Source organism: Poecilia reticulata, linkage group LG15, assembly GCF_000633615.1.
Source record: "Poecilia reticulata strain Guanapo linkage group LG15, Guppy_female_1.0+MT, whole genome shotgun sequence".
Classification (NCBI taxonomy): Eukaryota; Metazoa; Chordata; class Actinopteri; order Cyprinodontiformes; family Poeciliidae; genus Poecilia; species Poecilia reticulata.
In genome coordinates, this window is record NC_024345.1 from 12234611 (window position 1) to 12250838 (window position 16228).

The 16228-nt window shown below is 39.5% G+C and overlaps 3 protein-coding genes across 5 annotated transcripts in view; 1 reads left to right on the plus strand and 2 right to left on the minus strand.

The window, feature by feature from the left end:
- pgbd5 (piggyBac transposable element derived 5) overlaps window positions 1-6040 on the minus strand; it is a 31611-nt gene extending 25571 nt beyond the window's left edge. The window contains exon 1 of the mRNA XM_008429276.2: window positions 5260-6040. Coding sequence (XP_008427498.1) covers window positions 5260-5635 — 376 coding nt within the window. The 5' untranslated portion in view covers window positions 5636-6040. The remainder of the gene's footprint in view (window positions 1-5259) is intronic.
- A 1629-nt stretch (window positions 6041-7669) lies between these two features.
- On the minus strand, window positions 7670-10384 carry LOC103476744 (THAP domain-containing protein 6-like). Of its 2 annotated transcripts, XM_008429280.1 has the most exons (6): window positions 10296-10384; window positions 9956-10099; window positions 9565-9760; window positions 9360-9467; window positions 8930-9134; window positions 7670-7934 (listed from the first exon to the last, which is right to left on the minus strand). In XM_008429280.1, the coding sequence occupies exons 2-6, from the start codon at window positions 10033-10035 to the stop codon at window positions 7930-7932; spliced, it is 594 nt and encodes a 197-aa protein (XP_008427502.1). In that variant the 5' UTR covers window positions 10036-10099; window positions 10296-10384; the 3' UTR covers window positions 7670-7929. The 2 variants fall into 2 exon arrangements, with proteins under 2 accessions (XP_008427502.1, XP_017164690.1); XM_017309201.1 differs by lacking the exon at window positions 10296-10384 and having other exon boundaries at window positions 9956-10289.
- cog2 (component of oligomeric golgi complex 2) overlaps window positions 10356-16228 on the plus strand; it is a 9239-nt gene continuing 3366 nt past the window's right edge. The window contains exons 1-10 of one of the 2 annotated variants that reach the window (XM_008429277.2): window positions 10356-10510; window positions 11280-11441; window positions 12265-12330; window positions 12439-12519; window positions 12704-12807; window positions 13072-13180; window positions 13390-13569; window positions 14215-14339; window positions 14544-14670; window positions 14779-14918. In XM_008429277.2, coding sequence (XP_008427499.1) covers window positions 10454-10510; window positions 11280-11441; window positions 12265-12330; window positions 12439-12519; window positions 12704-12807; window positions 13072-13180; window positions 13390-13569; window positions 14215-14339; window positions 14544-14670; window positions 14779-14918 — 1151 coding nt within the window. In that variant the 5' untranslated portion in view covers window positions 10356-10453. Of the gene's footprint in view, window positions 10511-11279; window positions 11442-11833; window positions 11905-12264; window positions 12331-12438; window positions 12520-12703; window positions 12808-13071; window positions 13181-13389; window positions 13570-14214; window positions 14340-14543; window positions 14671-14778; window positions 14919-16228 lie in introns of those variants that run through there. The other variant, XM_017309200.1, reaches the window with a different exon arrangement.

The window sequence follows — 16228 nt, forward strand, 5'->3', positions numbered from 1 at the left end:
AACAGAGCAGCTGGAACTAGAGCTAACGTCGACTCAGGACAAACAGTTCAACTGACGACGACTAATTGTACAGACTCTCAGGACTTAACAGTCCAACTGAGTAGACTGACTAAAGGTCAACAACGAACGACATAYGACAAGTATCTGACAAAGAACAGGGACAACAGGTGGGCTTAAATACACAGAGGGTAATTAGGGAGACTAGACATATCTGGGAACAATCAAGACGGCACAGAGGCTCACAGGGGAAAACAGATCCAGACACAGAAAAACCTCAAAACTAAATACACAGAAAAACAGATCCTCACACTAAGAGCTGTACGAACAATTAGCCCTCAGGTTTCTCTGACAAACTGTTCCACAAACAGGAGCCATAATACTGGATGGATAATAAATGACTAAAACTATATGATCACGTAAAAGGTTAAAATAAGATTCATAAATATAAATATATATGATTAGAAAACAACAAGGAAAATGACAAAACTCCTCCCATCTGTCCTCCCATGGACCAGATGATGTCCCTCCTTCAAAACCAGCCGATGAAAATGATCGAGAAGATCTGGAGGATCAAGAAGACAGAAAAGACCTCCATCACCTCCAGGGGACAACTCTCAGTCTCCTCTTGGGCATTTGGACTGAAAACTGTGTGAGACTGAGCTTTAACAACCTCTGCTGGTCTGCTGCCCAGTATCAGCGTAGAGGAAGAAAAGCTAAACATGCTTCAGAGCTGTGAGAGAAGAAGACTCTGAACTGTTGACGCTCGTTTCATATGTGGACAACATGGACATTTCCTGAGGGACGATCTGGACAACCCAAAGATCCAACACCAGAATCAGTTGGACTGACAGGAAGCTGGAGGAAAGAGACGGGGGACGATTTCGCTGCAGCAATGCCGAGACCAAGTGGGGGAGAGGGGCGAGAAGGAAGGAACAACCTGAATCCACATCAACCACTGTGAAGGACAACCTGTCTGTAATGTCCATCTAGATCACGACTTTAAATCTGAAACAACAGAGCAATAGAGTGAGCAGCAAAACTTCACTCTACCAAGTATCAAGTACTTCAACTWTTGACACCAAAGAGGACAATGTCCAGAGCAACAGCTAGTTTAGATGTTTCTGAAAGGCTCTCCACTCAAAGAACTATTGCTGGTCCACTGTCGAGTGACCGAAGCAGAGAGTGAAGATTTATACTTTTATGACAGGAGGTAACAAATCCTCCTGAGCAGGCGATCAGTGTTCCTGCTTCTACGCTTTACCTACTTTCCAGATGGAAAATCTGCGCTTTCTTGTTGGGTTTTGAACGGACACTTATCTATACCTTCACTGCACTTATGTGATTTTTTTGTTTTGTTGGGTTTCCTAGAAAACACATGAAATTGGGTAGCTTAATTATGATAATTCTTAGTTGTTTGACTCCTAAGTATGTTTAAGAGTTTAGAAATTCATTCTTCTAGACATAAGAAAAGTCAATTTAAAATTAACTTTAATGTGTGTAAAAGACTCATGTGTTGTCTCTGCCTGGCAGAGGTTTCCATCCAGAATTGCTTCATGATTAACTGTCCTACAAGCTCTCTGTATTGTGCATAATTCATAAATAAACCTGATTGAGTGATTTTACCTGAACAGTGCTTGGTAAGTTTTTTTTTCCACAACAATGGACAAAAACTTTAAAGGCTCTCAAGTAAAAGGCGTGGCAGTTTTAGCTAATGTTGGACCCATGAGCCAATGCTAACATTAGCATATTAGCCTGCAAAGACTTTTATGCGTAATCTTTTCAAAGAAAAATTAACCTGTAACCATATATGCGAGTAGTAAAGGCATACATGGCACATGAAAATATACTGAAGACGAATAACTCACCTTTAAAGAAGCTCTGTTTCTTCCAATGGAAGCTTCCCGCACTTTACTGCGCATGCGCACCGCTGAGCTGAAGCATTCACTCCAGTGACAAAAATAGTCAAATCCAGTTTACTCAAAATAACGTAGTCTTGTACTTTTCTCAGGCCAAACATGTACATTGCTCACATTACTTRAGTTGAATAAACAATTTAGTGAGACTTGAGTAAAGCATACAAACCTAATTTAAGTAAGAATAGGTATTGCCTTTTAGAGTGTTCGAGGCAAGGGCGTAGGAGCGAGTCTGTCATTGGGGGGACGCATATCGGAAACCTGACAGATCAGTAAATATTTTGAGCAGAAATGTCAAACAATTATGCCATCAACACATCAGTAATGCGTTACTCTAATCTGACCCTTGWTTCAGKAACAAGTATTCTAACACGTTWCTATTTACAATCCAATAATCAGGATTCCAGGATGAACACTCACTTTAGCATTTGCCTCACAACTAGCAAGCTACATACTCTGGTAGCACAGACAGGCTACCAGATTCTGATATATATTATTGGTCAAAAGACATTTGATTATTGGTCAAAATGCACTGATATAAATTGACTTGSAGTTGAACTGGTTCTATTTCTTTCTAAAACCAAAGTAAAAAACAAATAATAAAATAGGACTCTGCAGTTTTAAACTCAATACAGCAGTTTGACCAACAAAAATGAAATCTAAAAAACAAGTTGTGTTCTTCTTGAACAACTCTCTACATCAGTGCAACAAAATAAATTAAAAAATGATTCTTTTCACGTCTAACAGACACCTTAGCTCCTCACTGTTAACTCAGTCTCACTTTCCAGCCCTGCATTCAGTAACTTACCAAACATGAGCCATAAAAAACACTGAAGCAAAAAGCCTAAATGTTTTTATTCTCCTGTCATTTTTAGCTGCAAACATTTAACTAAAATATCTACGGATATGTGTTTCTGTCTCTTCCTCCCTCTGACTCTCTGCAGCCTGATGTTCCTGCATGGATTCATGGATTTACGACAGACACTACAGTAATGTACAGTGTCAGAATGTGAACTAAATATAAAAAGTATGCTTTTATCATACAGAATGAGAATTTAAACGACTTCATTTTCAGATGTATACATTATTATACATCTCAACTCTATTTACTATGTTGCAAAAATGTTCACAAATTTATTTTTAAACCTCTCCTCAAGCACTTTTCTTATTGTCTCCTGTAATTAATATAATTTTTTATATAATTAATATTATTTTTATATCTTCACACTCTGAAACTCCACCTGGCTCTCATATGCCTGATCTGCTCCTCTCATAATAAAATAATTTAGCTTATTTAAAAATTTAAAACAGTTAATACATATTTCAATAAACTAAATGAAGACCTCACCAGAGCTTCACCTTTCTTCAACATCATTCTAGCACTGCTGTTCTCCTAAATATCTAAATAATATATAAATACACGTTAAATGGTCGAGTATGATCAGGTGTTGCTTACTTTAAATAATAAAAAAGCTAATTTCGCTGCTTTTTCAGTCTCATTCTAAATCATTGTGATCATTTACTGCTAACTTTTAAACAAAGTTAGCAGTAAAATTTTGGACATGTGACTATTCCACAATTAAAACAGCTTAACCAAAAAGATTTAGTTCTATATATGAAAGTAAACTGACAACAAGATGTTATAAACAAGCGATATTCATGGCAAAATTCCTGACAGATTGTTTACCTCATTCAAACTGAGTTTCTCTGACTCCCTCTGCTGCTGCCTTTACTCTGAGCGGTTCAGAGAGGGGAGGGAGAGCTCTGCTAATGCGCTGTTGTGCGCCTTCAAAATAAAAGCATGCAAGTGGAAGATTTTAAAATTCTTCGCMACTGAGGTGAAATTATTGGGGGGGACGAATGTGACACTCTCCAATATTGAGGGGGACATGTCCCCCCTGTCCCCCCCGCTTTCTACGCCTATGAGTCTGAAAACAGTTTTGTCACTTCATGTGTTTTTATCTTCACAGAGTAGCGGCCAAAACCCATGTGCAAACAGACACTGAATGTTTTTCTTTTACAAATTCACCTCAGACTAAAACAGACAGACACACCTGGGCGCTACCTTACAATAACTAACACCCACTTCAGGATGTGGGAAGCACAAAGCATCCTGTAGCTTTCCTTATCTCCATGGGAACTCTGGTTATTGGCTCAAAATCCCTCCACATGCGCTCTTACGTTTCTAATCATATAAAAGGTGGATTTTTTATTTATTTTTCTTTTCTTTTTTTTTTTTGCAAGCAAGTTATTTCTGATTCTTCAGTGCTTTCCTTGCACTTTACCCAGCGCCGGGTTCTCATTTGTAAAAAAAAAAGTCAACAAACAGGCTATGAGCACAGCCGGGCTTGGTTCATATCTTCCAGAGCCACATGCCTGCAGCTGCATCCAAAGCTGCAACGATGCTCTATATCGCTGTGGAAACAGACTGGCATTCCCTGCTGCCATGGATAAACAGGCAGAAACTGAAAGGGATGGACAGAGCAGTTGGATGGGTTCTCAAAAACACACACACGTTGAAGTCTCCTTTTCTCTTCGGAGGAAGAAAACTGAACCAGGCTTGTAGCAAGTGCTAAAAGGCACCAAATATATATTAAGATTAAATATAGCTGAGAACCACACAGCGTAGTGTTTATTAAGAGAACATATTTTTCTATTATAAAAAAAAACAGTTTAAAAAAATTATTCAGACAATAATAATTATTATTTCATGGTTTATTTCCTGTCCATTTGGCCCTGACATCCCATTGGTCAACATGCACAGCTTGTAAACTTCACACAGATTACAGTAACTTATGGCTCTAGCCCTGCCCACTGACTGACTGAATGGAAAGGCAAGGCGTGTGTGTGTATATATAGGACTACTCACTGACTTGTAGTCCTATAAGATTGGTTAAAGATTGGTTATGTAATTGGAAATGATTTAACTACAGCATTGGCATTAAGCTTATGCAGTTTACCTGATTCCCCTATGAATAAGTTAGACAGTTTGTGTGAGGTACCCTGCTGCTTCTCTAAATTACACAGCATGTCCCTCCGCACTGCAATCAAACATGAACTCAGCAGCGTGTGTATCACAGCACTGAGGGGTGAAGTATCAAAGGCTAAGCGTGTGTCATTAACCCTCCAGTGCGGTGTCACGCTCCTCTCCATCGCACAAGGACGGAAAGGAGGCGTGCATTCAGCTGCGTTATCACTGCCCTACATTGTCGTAAGAGTCAGAGAAATGGCCTGTCTGACCTGAAAACCCACACTGTGTGTTTCCATTCACCTTAAAGCCAGGGGGCATTTCTTCTCTACTGCACAAATGACCTTATTCGTTCTTCGTGAATCGTGTCTCTCTCACCGTATGTCTCTTTGTACGGCGGGACCGTGACATCCTGCAGCGTCTCCGTCCAGCCTTCCTCCTCCGCCTGACTCCGGGTGAGGGAGCCCGGGGGCCCGCTGCTCCCGCCGGCAGACCCGCCACCAGACCCCCCGCCGTGGCCACAATCCTTGTCCCCGCGTTTTGGATGATGGTGGTGCTGATGGTGCTGCTGCTCCTGCTCGCCCGCCTCGGCTAGGTAGTTGTCGGAGTCGGAGTCCCCCGAGGTGCTGTAGAAGGGATTGTCGCTACTGTCATCCCCGGACTCGCCGAACACATCGTCGGATATCTGCAGGCTCTCGTACCGGGAGCGGGCCGCTTCCAGGAGAGACAGCGCCTTCCGCCCGCACTCGGCCATCTCCCTCAGCAGTGATGCTCCTTTCCCCCCACCCCGTTTCCCTTCTTCCTCTCTCTCTCTCTCTCTCTCTCTCTCTCTTTCTCAGTCTGTCACTACGTCTTTCCTGGCGTGCAGGTAGTCACGATCTGCCAAGATCTTGCAGGAACACGGATGTGTGTGCCTTCACCGTGACACACAGCACCTTACCGTGCACTAGGGAAGCTGCACTTTTAAATCCACCTTCCTCTCCCGGCTCGGATGTAGCCTGGCGGCCAGACGACTGAGCAGCCAGGGAAAGCTGTGCTTCAAAGGTCCGGGGAAATAATTCCGCCCCTTGCTGTGCCGACTGGGCAGTGCTCAGCATCCGGGTTGATAGAACGGCGATCTACGCTCTCCACGGAGGAGCAGGAGGAGTAGTAGCCGTCTGCCTCCACATCACCTGACACTGAATCCCCCCCCAGCATCGACCAATAAGATCACATTTCCTGATCCAAACCGAGGGGAGGACTTGCACTCATAACTCATGGCAATAATAATAATAATAATAATAATAATAATAATAATAATAATAATAATAATAATAATAATAATAATAATAATAATAATGTGTTATGGAAGTGGCCCAGTTTTTCCAGCATTTGACTACACAAATAAAACGTAGAAAAAGATTGCATTAATGCCTGCTTCCATACAGCTAAAACATTGCCAAAAGTGCCACCATCCATTAAAGATTTGTTGAATACTATTAGTAATTAAAACAAACAAACAAAAAAAACAATTCAAGTAAGTAATACAGACCATGTATTCAACTTAAAAGCTGTTGATTATTTCTGATACGTTTAAACATCAAAAATAATAAAAATGCATAGAATAAATATGACTATGATTTTTCTGCCTTAGATCAATTACATAAATACAAAACAACAATAATAACATTACTTGATGATTATTTTAAATAGTAAAACAGTGTTATAATCCAATTGCTTATTTTTTCTAAATGAACTATATATTGCCCTCAATACCTACTGAGGTCAAAGTGTCACAATCCAAAAAATATGTATTTTGTTATGGAAATATTTGTATATATGATATTTTAAATTATGAAGAAATGATCTAGAATTACTTAAGTGTTCAATAACTTTTTAAATACACAAATATGTGTAACCTGGTTGTAATTCTCTTTTATTATAATTACACAAAATGTCTTTTTTTTTTGGTCATTTGTCTTGTTCCTTATCTTACTGAAACACCTGTCGTTGTTTTAACCGTGTTACTTTAAGATCGGAAGCCCCTCCCTTTTATTTCTTCTTCTGTGGTATTGTCTTTAAATCGTTTGCGCGCCTTAGCCCCTCCCCTTTCCTGTGGGAGAAGACTTTGAGCGGGCAGCCTTTAACATGGTTGTTTTGTCTTTGTATTCTCGTCAGAAATAAACCGAGAATCATCTGTTCGAAAGATAAACTGTGTCACGGTCCATTCACTTGATAACCAGCACAACGCAGAAAAGGATCCGGTTACATATGATCATATTAAAAAAATTTGAATATGCATTTACATGAGGCTTGACATACCTTTTGACTATTACAACCTTTAAGCAAGTTTTAACGATTTTCAGTAACCCCACATCGCTGTATTAAAAATGTGTTTATTGATCTGATGTCATTTTCTAAATCTTAAATGTCTTGTTTTCATTAGCTGTAAAAATATATTTTTTAAAAACATAACTAATGATATGAAAACATCCACCAGTATGTAATTAATCTATGTACGGTGATTCACTTAGTGAATTGAGATTCTGAAATAATCAGTATTTCCTTAATTGAAAGAGATTTCCCGTAGCCTCAAATTCTCACAAAAATAGTACAATACATATTTATTTTTTACCAAAAAGAGTTTTTATATCATCATGTGCAAACTGAAACTGATGTGAAAGAAATCTACAAGGACATTTACTCTCAGATTAAAATGATAGTTAATGGATTACATTGACTCAAAACATGTAATACTATATATCACGTTTCACAAAACAGTGAATTATGAACAGTCCAAAACAAGAACCATAGAGCAATTGATTTATTAAAAGTTCAGTTTCCCATTTGTCAAGAGAGTCATTCACAGTCAACAGGCTTTAAACTTACAATCATCCCTTTTTATTCAGAATTTCTGCTGGCTGAAATGAGTGATCATCTTTCTGAGGAGGAGTGGTGAACACATTCAGGTAAACCTTGTGGACTGGAACAGCAGGGATAGCACAGCTGGGGTTTCAAGAAGTCTTCAACTTTTGTCCAGTGGTGTGATCCCCCTGATCGCTTGAAGCGTCAATCTGCCAGTGAACCAAAATAAAGAAAGGAAAAAAAAAAAAAGGTTATTGTGGGCGTAAAATGAAGAATTGCACATGAAGCAGGTACTGAATAAAAGCAAAACTCAAAAATTACAATAAAAATGAGCTTGTGACTTATCCATGATGCAATTTGTTTTTATTCAGACAGAGACGTTTTCATAAAGCCCAACTTTCTGTTGCTTACTGCATGTGCCATCACTATCTCTAGTAATACTGGCAAATACAAAAAAATATGTTTGTGATTAAGATATGCTTTGATAAATAAAGCAAAGAGCAGAGATGTCGTGCTCTCACCAGACACTGGTTCACTTAATCTAACAAACAGAGTCACTTCCTGTCCTATATTGGTTTCTGCAAGAACTATGCAGGTTTAATGAACTTGCAAAAACTGAAAGAACTCCTCACAGGTACTTTTAAGACAGAAACTTTTACTTTTGATGTACCTGTACATCAAATAGCAAGGGGTAGTTCATTCAACACCCCTTGCCGTTTGCACTGGGTTTAAAGTGAAAGAAAGGTTTTACCCCCAGAAAACTTGCAAAGCCCGGTGTTTGGGTGCAGTCATTCATCCAGCGACCCGTCGTGTTTTTGAGTTAAAAATGTTTAAAGCTGACAGGAAATTTGAAAATATCACTTGATAATTATGTGTTATTGAAAGATCGAAAGAGTTATACCTGAACACCAACTATACAGGCTTTAAAAAAAATGCAAACATTTTAAAAAGATCTAGATAAATAAACAATGCTTTAGCCTGGTGGGGGCACAAGTAAAGCCAAGGTTTTCTTCAACATCACAGGGACAGGATGTGATCCCAGTTTTGTTCAGTGTTTTCATAATTCGAGAAATAATTTCTAAAGAAATTATTCCCTCCCATTCCTTTTATTGCAATGATGGTCAAACATTTGATAGAAGTTAATTACATTTTTCATATTTTCTTCTTGGAACTGACATTCTTTACAGCTGATCACTGGACCTACCAGATTCCTGGAGCAGCTCGATCTCTATTGCCTCTGATAGCATTCCTCTTTCTTCTAATCGTTCCAGGAGTGACTTTAAAACTTGTTTCTGTCTCCTCTCTCGATCCTTTGCATTTCTGAGTTGTCGCTCCAGCTCCTCGATCCGTGCTTGAGCGTCAGATAGCTTTTTTTTTACTTGAGTTGGATCCAGAGCATAGTGATGATCCTACAGAAGGAAAGATTTGTTGACTGAAGCAACACTTTTGCCGTAAATTGCTGTGAACTGTTTATGTTTTAAGAAAGGAACAGTTTTAAAACTCTGAATCATTTTGGTTTACACTTCACATCCATGTTCTACTCTGCAAGTGAATCACATATAATCTAAATAATGTTGAATTTTGTAGATTTAAATGAAAAAAGTCTCAAAGCTTTTGTATGACACTTTACTTACAGAGACTGCTGGCTTTGGAGGTTCTGAACATTTGGGCGCCGGGATGGGATCCTTGATTGGTTCCAATGCACGCCTTGATGTCTTTGTTGACCTGGTTTTAATGGGCCTCTTCAGATTTGAAAACAGAGATATATTGGTGAGAAAAAATAAATAAAATTAGGTGGCAATCCAGAGGTAAATCGGTAAGAAATCTGTATGTACTAACCCTCTTTAGATGGTTTGGAAAAGATGCAAAAACAGAAGGGATAACACCTTCCCTCAATCGAACAGTTTGACCAGTTCTGTCAAAATCAGCTTGAGTAAAGTGATCACTACAGAGGACGGTTTTATTAGATGGCTTGAAGTCCAGTCTTCTGAATGCTAAAATCCAGGCTTTTCTGAGTCCAGGGTCTTTGGGGAACCTTTAAAATAAACAAATTCGTGAGAGATTTACTTCTAATTAGGGCAATAATTCGGTGAGTGTGTATAAAGTTAACAACGTGAAAGTATGTTTTGCTTGGCAACAACAATCAAAGCATATACCGTTAATGTTTTTGATAGTTGAAATTACATTAACAACGGCAGACAAGATTGAAATACAACAAACGTCAACTCACTGGTGAAAAGTTATCCCTCGATGTTTACTTAGAATGGTTCGTCTGTTTTTACAGCCATAAGCCGAACAGGATACAGGCATTTCTGGATGTGGTCACGTTTACAATAAAAGCTGCTCTAATCGCCTGCTGCCAACGTTGACCTACCTAAGATGGCGGACATGAAGACGTACGTCTGAACATTAGCAAATACGGTATCTACCCGTATTTATCTACGGTCAGGCAATTTTTGTAGCACAGTAGAAGTACAGTTGTACTGCTACGTTAAATCAAAAGTGAAGAAAATTTACTTATTATAAGTAAATACGGCAAACTCTCCGTAAAGCGACAGGACAACACTCACCACCACCTCAATGGCGTCTGAAGACCCCCCGAGCTCTAGAGGGCGCTGTGGTGTTACGGGAAGTGCCATGTTTGCGGAAGCTACGCTGTAGCAGCTAACCTGACAGTTTGTCATCTTTATCCGTGAATGTTGTGCTGAGCTGTCGTTTGAGATCCAAAATGAATTTACCGAAAGGACCAGATTCTCTGTGCTTCGATAAAGATGTTTTTATGAAGGTGAGAGTTTGTTAAACTCGCGTTGTATTAGAGGGCTATGGTTAGCACCTGCCAAGCAGTTTAGCATTAAACAGGACAAATGTCGATATTTGATGTTAACTGTTGATGTTTAAAGATTTATTTTTGATACGGTGTCCACAAATTTATACACATGCATTCGCCTGCGGTTTTAATTTCCAGTATCCGTTTTATTACAACCAGTATGTCTTAAGTAAAGGACTAAATATTCATGTTCTCAGGATCTCTTATATTTACTTTACCTTGCAGAAGTACCTACACCCCTTTAACTTTTACACTTTGTCACAGAATTTTATTTTATAGTCTTAAACACAGTTGTGCAACATTGTTTACAACTAGAAATCTCCCACGTGTGACGTTCATTTGGCACAATCATTGTGAATTTATAAAAGCTAAGCTGAATCTGAGGCATAATTTGAACATTTATGTATTATTCACGCAATTTAGCGAAGATGCTGCAGACACACCCCAAAAGACTTGCAGCTGTTATTACAGTAAAGATTGGCTCCATAATTGACTAAAGGGGAATGAAGACAAATGGATGCCACACAATTTGTAAAAGAAAAGCGTGTATCCATTTATTTCTGATTCACAAGTATGTGCTACTTACTTATAGTGTATTATATAAAATCCCACTGAAATACCATATAGTTTGAGATTTTTTGTATGAACAAAAGAAAACTTGGTTATTTTTTTATGATTATCTCTGTGCGTTGGAACTGCCACTCACATTTTCTTGTGTTGCCTCCAGGACGATTTTGACGTCGACCAATTTGTGGCCGAGTGTCGAAAGCAGGTCCAGCTGGAGGAGATGAGAGAAGACCTGGAGATGTACTACAAACTGCTGAAAACAGCCATGGTGGAGCTCATCAACAAGGATTATGCAGATTTTGTCAACCTCTCTACCAACCTGGCGAGTTGTTTTCAGTGTCACTACAATTCCATTTGAACCAATAAAACAATCACAGTAAATAATACAGATTGTCTTCATGCATAAACGTGGCATTAGAAAACGTTTAAACTCATTTGCATTTATTTTCAAAGAAGGGGAATGAAACTTTATTTGGACCTCTCTCTCTCTGCCCTCATATCAATGTACACAGGCAATTTAACTTTCACAACCCGCTATATTTCCCAAATGATTTAAAAAAAACCTCCAACTAGAGTAGACCATATTTGTCATAACTCACAATTTGTTTACATCAAAAATAATTGTAATATATAAAATGTCGTTCAGCTATCACTTAATAGCAAGCAGTTATGCAAAGTGAGTCAATTCATCTCTCATTGGGTATCCAGGTGCCAGAATGATTGAATCAAGATCAATTGTCTTGGATTTCGGGTATCCAGCAGATGTCGCTATTGAGCAATAAATGGTTAGTTTCCGTGTCATTATCAGAATGTAAGAAACGCTCAGTGAAACATCATCATCTGACATTGTCCAAGCGTGTCTGAATGAACACAGGCTTCATCTGTTCCCCTCAATTGAGATCAGTAAAATGTTACATTCACTGTGTTCTCAAGAACTTCCTACAGCACTGATGCATTGTGAAGCGTCATCAGGCCCTGATTTATGCTCATCAGAGGCAATTAAGTTTGGAGACAAATTCTACGCCTTGAAATTAAGAATGGGTATTTCTATGTACAAGGCAATAAACTCACCTCACATAGATTATAGGCGTTATATGTGTTTCAAAGTAGATATTTCTTATTGTGAGTATTATTTCTCATCTCAGGTGGGAATGGACAAAGCCCTAAATCAGCTTTCGGTGCCACTGGGACAGTTACGAGAGGAGGTTATGGTATGAAGCCCTAAAGAAAAAAAACAAAACAATCTTAATAAGCTTTGATCTTTTCTTTGCTCTGTGTTTTCATACCAATTCAATTTTTTTTTTCTCTTTCTCTGGCAGAGTCTGCGTTCCTGTGTGAGTGAGGTGATACAGGCCATCGACAACCAACTGTCCAAACAGGAAGACCTGCAGAAAAAAAAGGCTTGGATCTTTTTCCCAATATCTGATCTTTATTTGTGATGTAATACAGTCACCTGCTGTCTGCGGCAAACTGGGCAAATTCAGTTAGAAAAAAACTGAATTCTACTTCTCCACTGTTTAATTAGACAACAAAGTGGAGCGTCTCCGCTTTGTGAGGTGACCTGTCTTTGTTATTGCCCCTCAGGTGTGCGTGCTGAGGCTGATTCAGGTGGTCCGCTCGGTGGAGAAGATTGAGAAGATCCTCCACTCACAGAGCTCGAAGGACTCCAGTTCTCTGGAAATCAGCAGGTGGAAAACAGAACAGACTTTCCATTTGAACTTTTTTATTTTTTTTTTTAATTGATGAACAAAAGATGGTTCACACTTTACAAACAGCAGATGCCGTATAAAATGATACAAAGCTTCTTTTACAGAAATAATATTGATTCAGTATTAATTTCCTACTGACTTTGCGGAAGGCAAATAAGTGTTGGAGGTTAATATTTGCTCAGCTTGGTTATATGTTTATGTCCCCATGAGTGATCGTGTGTCTGTGTGTGTATGCATGAACAGCCCTTTGTTAGCGGGCCAGATCCTGGAGCGGATTGCAACAGAATTCAACCAGCTTCAGTTTCACGCTGTGCAAAGCAAAGGCATGCCCCTGCTCGACAAAGTCAGACCTGTAAGTGTCGAACGGTTAGCCGCAGAGACGATTGATAAACGAATAGCTTCTCTCCCACTTGATTGAATGACTTGATTCTCTTTTTACCTGTCCTGATTGCCCAGAAAAGCCTCGTTGTGTCTGTGTTGTACATTTTCATTGAAGTCGTATATAAAAAGACGAAGCAGTGGCGGCGTCTGTTTTTGACGCAGTTTGTTGTGTTCTGGCAGCGCATTGCGGGGATCACCTCTATGCTGCAGCAGTCGCTGGAGGGCCTGCTGATCGAGGGTCTGCAGACGTCCAACGTGGACATGGTGCGCCACTGCCTGAGGACGTACGCCACCATAGACAAAACCCGAGACGCAGAAGCGTTGGTGGGACAAGTGCTGGTTAAACCATACATGGACCAGGTACGCATCTTTGACGGTTTTTTGCTAGTTTATTTTCTTTTTTTCAGACGTGGTTTTGTGAAATTTTAGCTGGGCCACCTTTCTTCTTATCTAGGCCGTACAAGGAATACATGTGATTTTAGTCGAATGTATGACACAGCCAGAACTTTTTAGAAATTCCTGCAGCTCCTTAATGTTGCTGTTGGCCCCTAAGCAACCTCCCTGACCGGTTTCATTCACATCCCTTATCAGTTTTGCAGAAACACCCATTTTTCTGGTGACATAAAGTTTCCACCATTTTTTGTGTATTTGGTGATGACAACCTACTAGAAGAACTAAACTTTATGTGGGGTTGTGCATCCTGATGAAACATATTAGTCTTTGTTTTTTCAGTTGTTTTGTACAGGTTATACGTCTCGATAAGGGTGGAAACGGTTCTGAATTGACTTTTCTTTTAGTTTTGGGGGAGAAATCTTAACGGGTGTTAAACTTGCTGATGTGTTGATTTTTAATCCACTATTAGGATAAACCTGACTTTACCTTAATTTTATATTCTACACGGGAGCAGGCTGCACGATGCAAATGAAAAAAAAAGAAAGATTTTAGCAAAATCCTGAATATTTTGCTTGTAAGAACTAAAAATCGTTTGGCTTCTTCTCTTTCCAGGTTATAGTAGAAGAAGTTGTGAAGTCCAGTCCGAGCGGTCTTCAGCTGATGTTCTCCAGACTGTTGGACTTCGTTCCTCACCACTGCAGACTGCTCCGAGAGGTGACTGGAGGAGCTATATCCAGGTATTATTAATATTAGAATAAATTCAACATGAAGTCATTCTTTTTGTACTTTTTTTAAATACAAAATCAGATTAGCTAGTTGGCACTACTTGCTTTGCATCTTCTATTTTTTTTACAATCTAAAAAATACCACATACACTTGATGAAAACAAAAACTTGGTAAACTAGTGAAAACGGTTTTAATTTGGCCTTTTCCCCCCTCAGTGACAAGGCTGACACTGTGCCAGGTTATGACTTTCTGGTGAACTCTGTGTGGCCGGAGATGATCAAAGGAGTAGAGGAAAGGTTGGCTTACATCTTCAACCCTGGAAACCCCGATGTATTCTACGAGGTACCCAAATGTTTCTGGCACGTTGCTCAAATCGCTCTTTTTTACCAGAAGCTTGCCGTACTCTATGAACTCCAAGGTTTGATCTGCGCTTCTTGTCCCGTGTTTTAGCGCTACAGCGTTAGCATGGACTTCGTCCGGCGTTTCGAGCAGCAGTGCAGTTCTCAGGCCAGTGTGAAGAGACTGAGAGTTCATCCGTCGTACACCAGCTTCAACAACAAATGGAACCTGCCCGTCTACTTCCAGCTTCGGTAAATATGCCCCTAATTTGTTTAACGTTTTATTAATCCTGGAGATCTGTTACTGAATACACAACGCACTCACACACACCTAGTGTCGGGCTGTAAATCCAGGCTTTGTACAGCGCCGAGGGAAAATAAACTCTCTCGCTTTCAAACAAAGCTTTAAAAAAAAAAAGCGTTTTGCCTAAAATGAGTTTTTAGCATCCTGAAGGTGAATGTCAGACGGGAGCGAAGCAAACGGTTTAGGGTTTCTGTGCAAATGCTGCGTCATGAAAGGAGAAATGTTTTGCTGTAGCACTTTTTCCATCTCCTTGAAACACAAATCGTCACCTGAAATGTAATATCTCGAAGATGTGTACGGAGGTAACTTGATCTTGTATTATTTAACCCATTGAGTGAATCAGATCAATGAATAAGCTTTGTCCACCTCCTCCAGTTACACTGAGAACAAACATCTCTAAGTTACTTTTCAGGCTCCCAAATCCTTGAACACAAGAACGATGGAAAATTCTGTTTTCCCCTGATTTTGACAAGAAATTCAGTGAAAGTGTCTCTGCGCTTTTAGTTTTCTCCAAATGTCATGTAAAAATAGATAAACATCAACCGCATGGCTTTCACAACATAAGGATTTCATGTCAGTCGATGTCAGTATTTTTTGGATTGGCTTTTGTTTTAAGTACAGCTAAAGTAAAGGGGCCACACCACACTTTTTAAAAAATTGTTTGTAATTTGTGGTTTTAACGCGATCGAATGTGAAAAAGTGACATGAAACCTGGAAAGTTCGTTCGTTTTACTTTGTTGTATCGACCTCAGAAGCTAAGAAGATGGACTCATTGCTTATTAGATAAAATTTTTTTAAAGTGAAATAATTGATTTCAGGGATTTCTTTTCAATTCTTACTAAATTGATGATCATTTTTGAGGGGAATACATTTTTGCGGAGAGGAGTGCATGTGAAAATCAGAGTTTTGGGTCCAAGTGAAAATTCTGCTAAGTGTGTAATTTGTTAAATTGACGTTTCTTTGCTTTTTCGGGCCCAGAGAGACAGACTGAGATTAAAATAACGGCCTGTCAGCGTTCTCTGTCGATAAAGACAACTTGGCAGGCGCTCACCACACGAACAAAACCCGCTTTTACCGGAATCTGGGAAACGACTTCTGGCCGATGGTCTCACCGTGACGAGTGACTCATAACAAAATGTCAATTGAGAATGTGTGTCAGCACATTGCTGAACGTTGCTCACTGCTATGACGGTAGACCTTGGAAGAATGGCTGCTGGTGAGGTTGGGGAAAAAGTACAGAAGTCCTCCCGCCCCCCCC

Coding starts and splice junctions, on each gene's coding strand:
- LOC103476744 (XM_008429280.1), bottom strand. CDS start 10,035: ATGCCTGTATCCTGTTCGGCTTATGGCTGTAAAAACAGACGAACCATT. Junction 9,468..9,564: donor TTCCAAACCATCTAAAGAGG/GTTAGTACATAC, acceptor TCAAATCTGAAG/AGGCCCATTAAAACCAGGTC. Junction 9,135..9,359: donor CTCCAAAGCCAGCAGTCTCT/GTAAGTAAAGTG, acceptor TTCCTTCTGTAG/GATCATCACTATGCTCTGGA.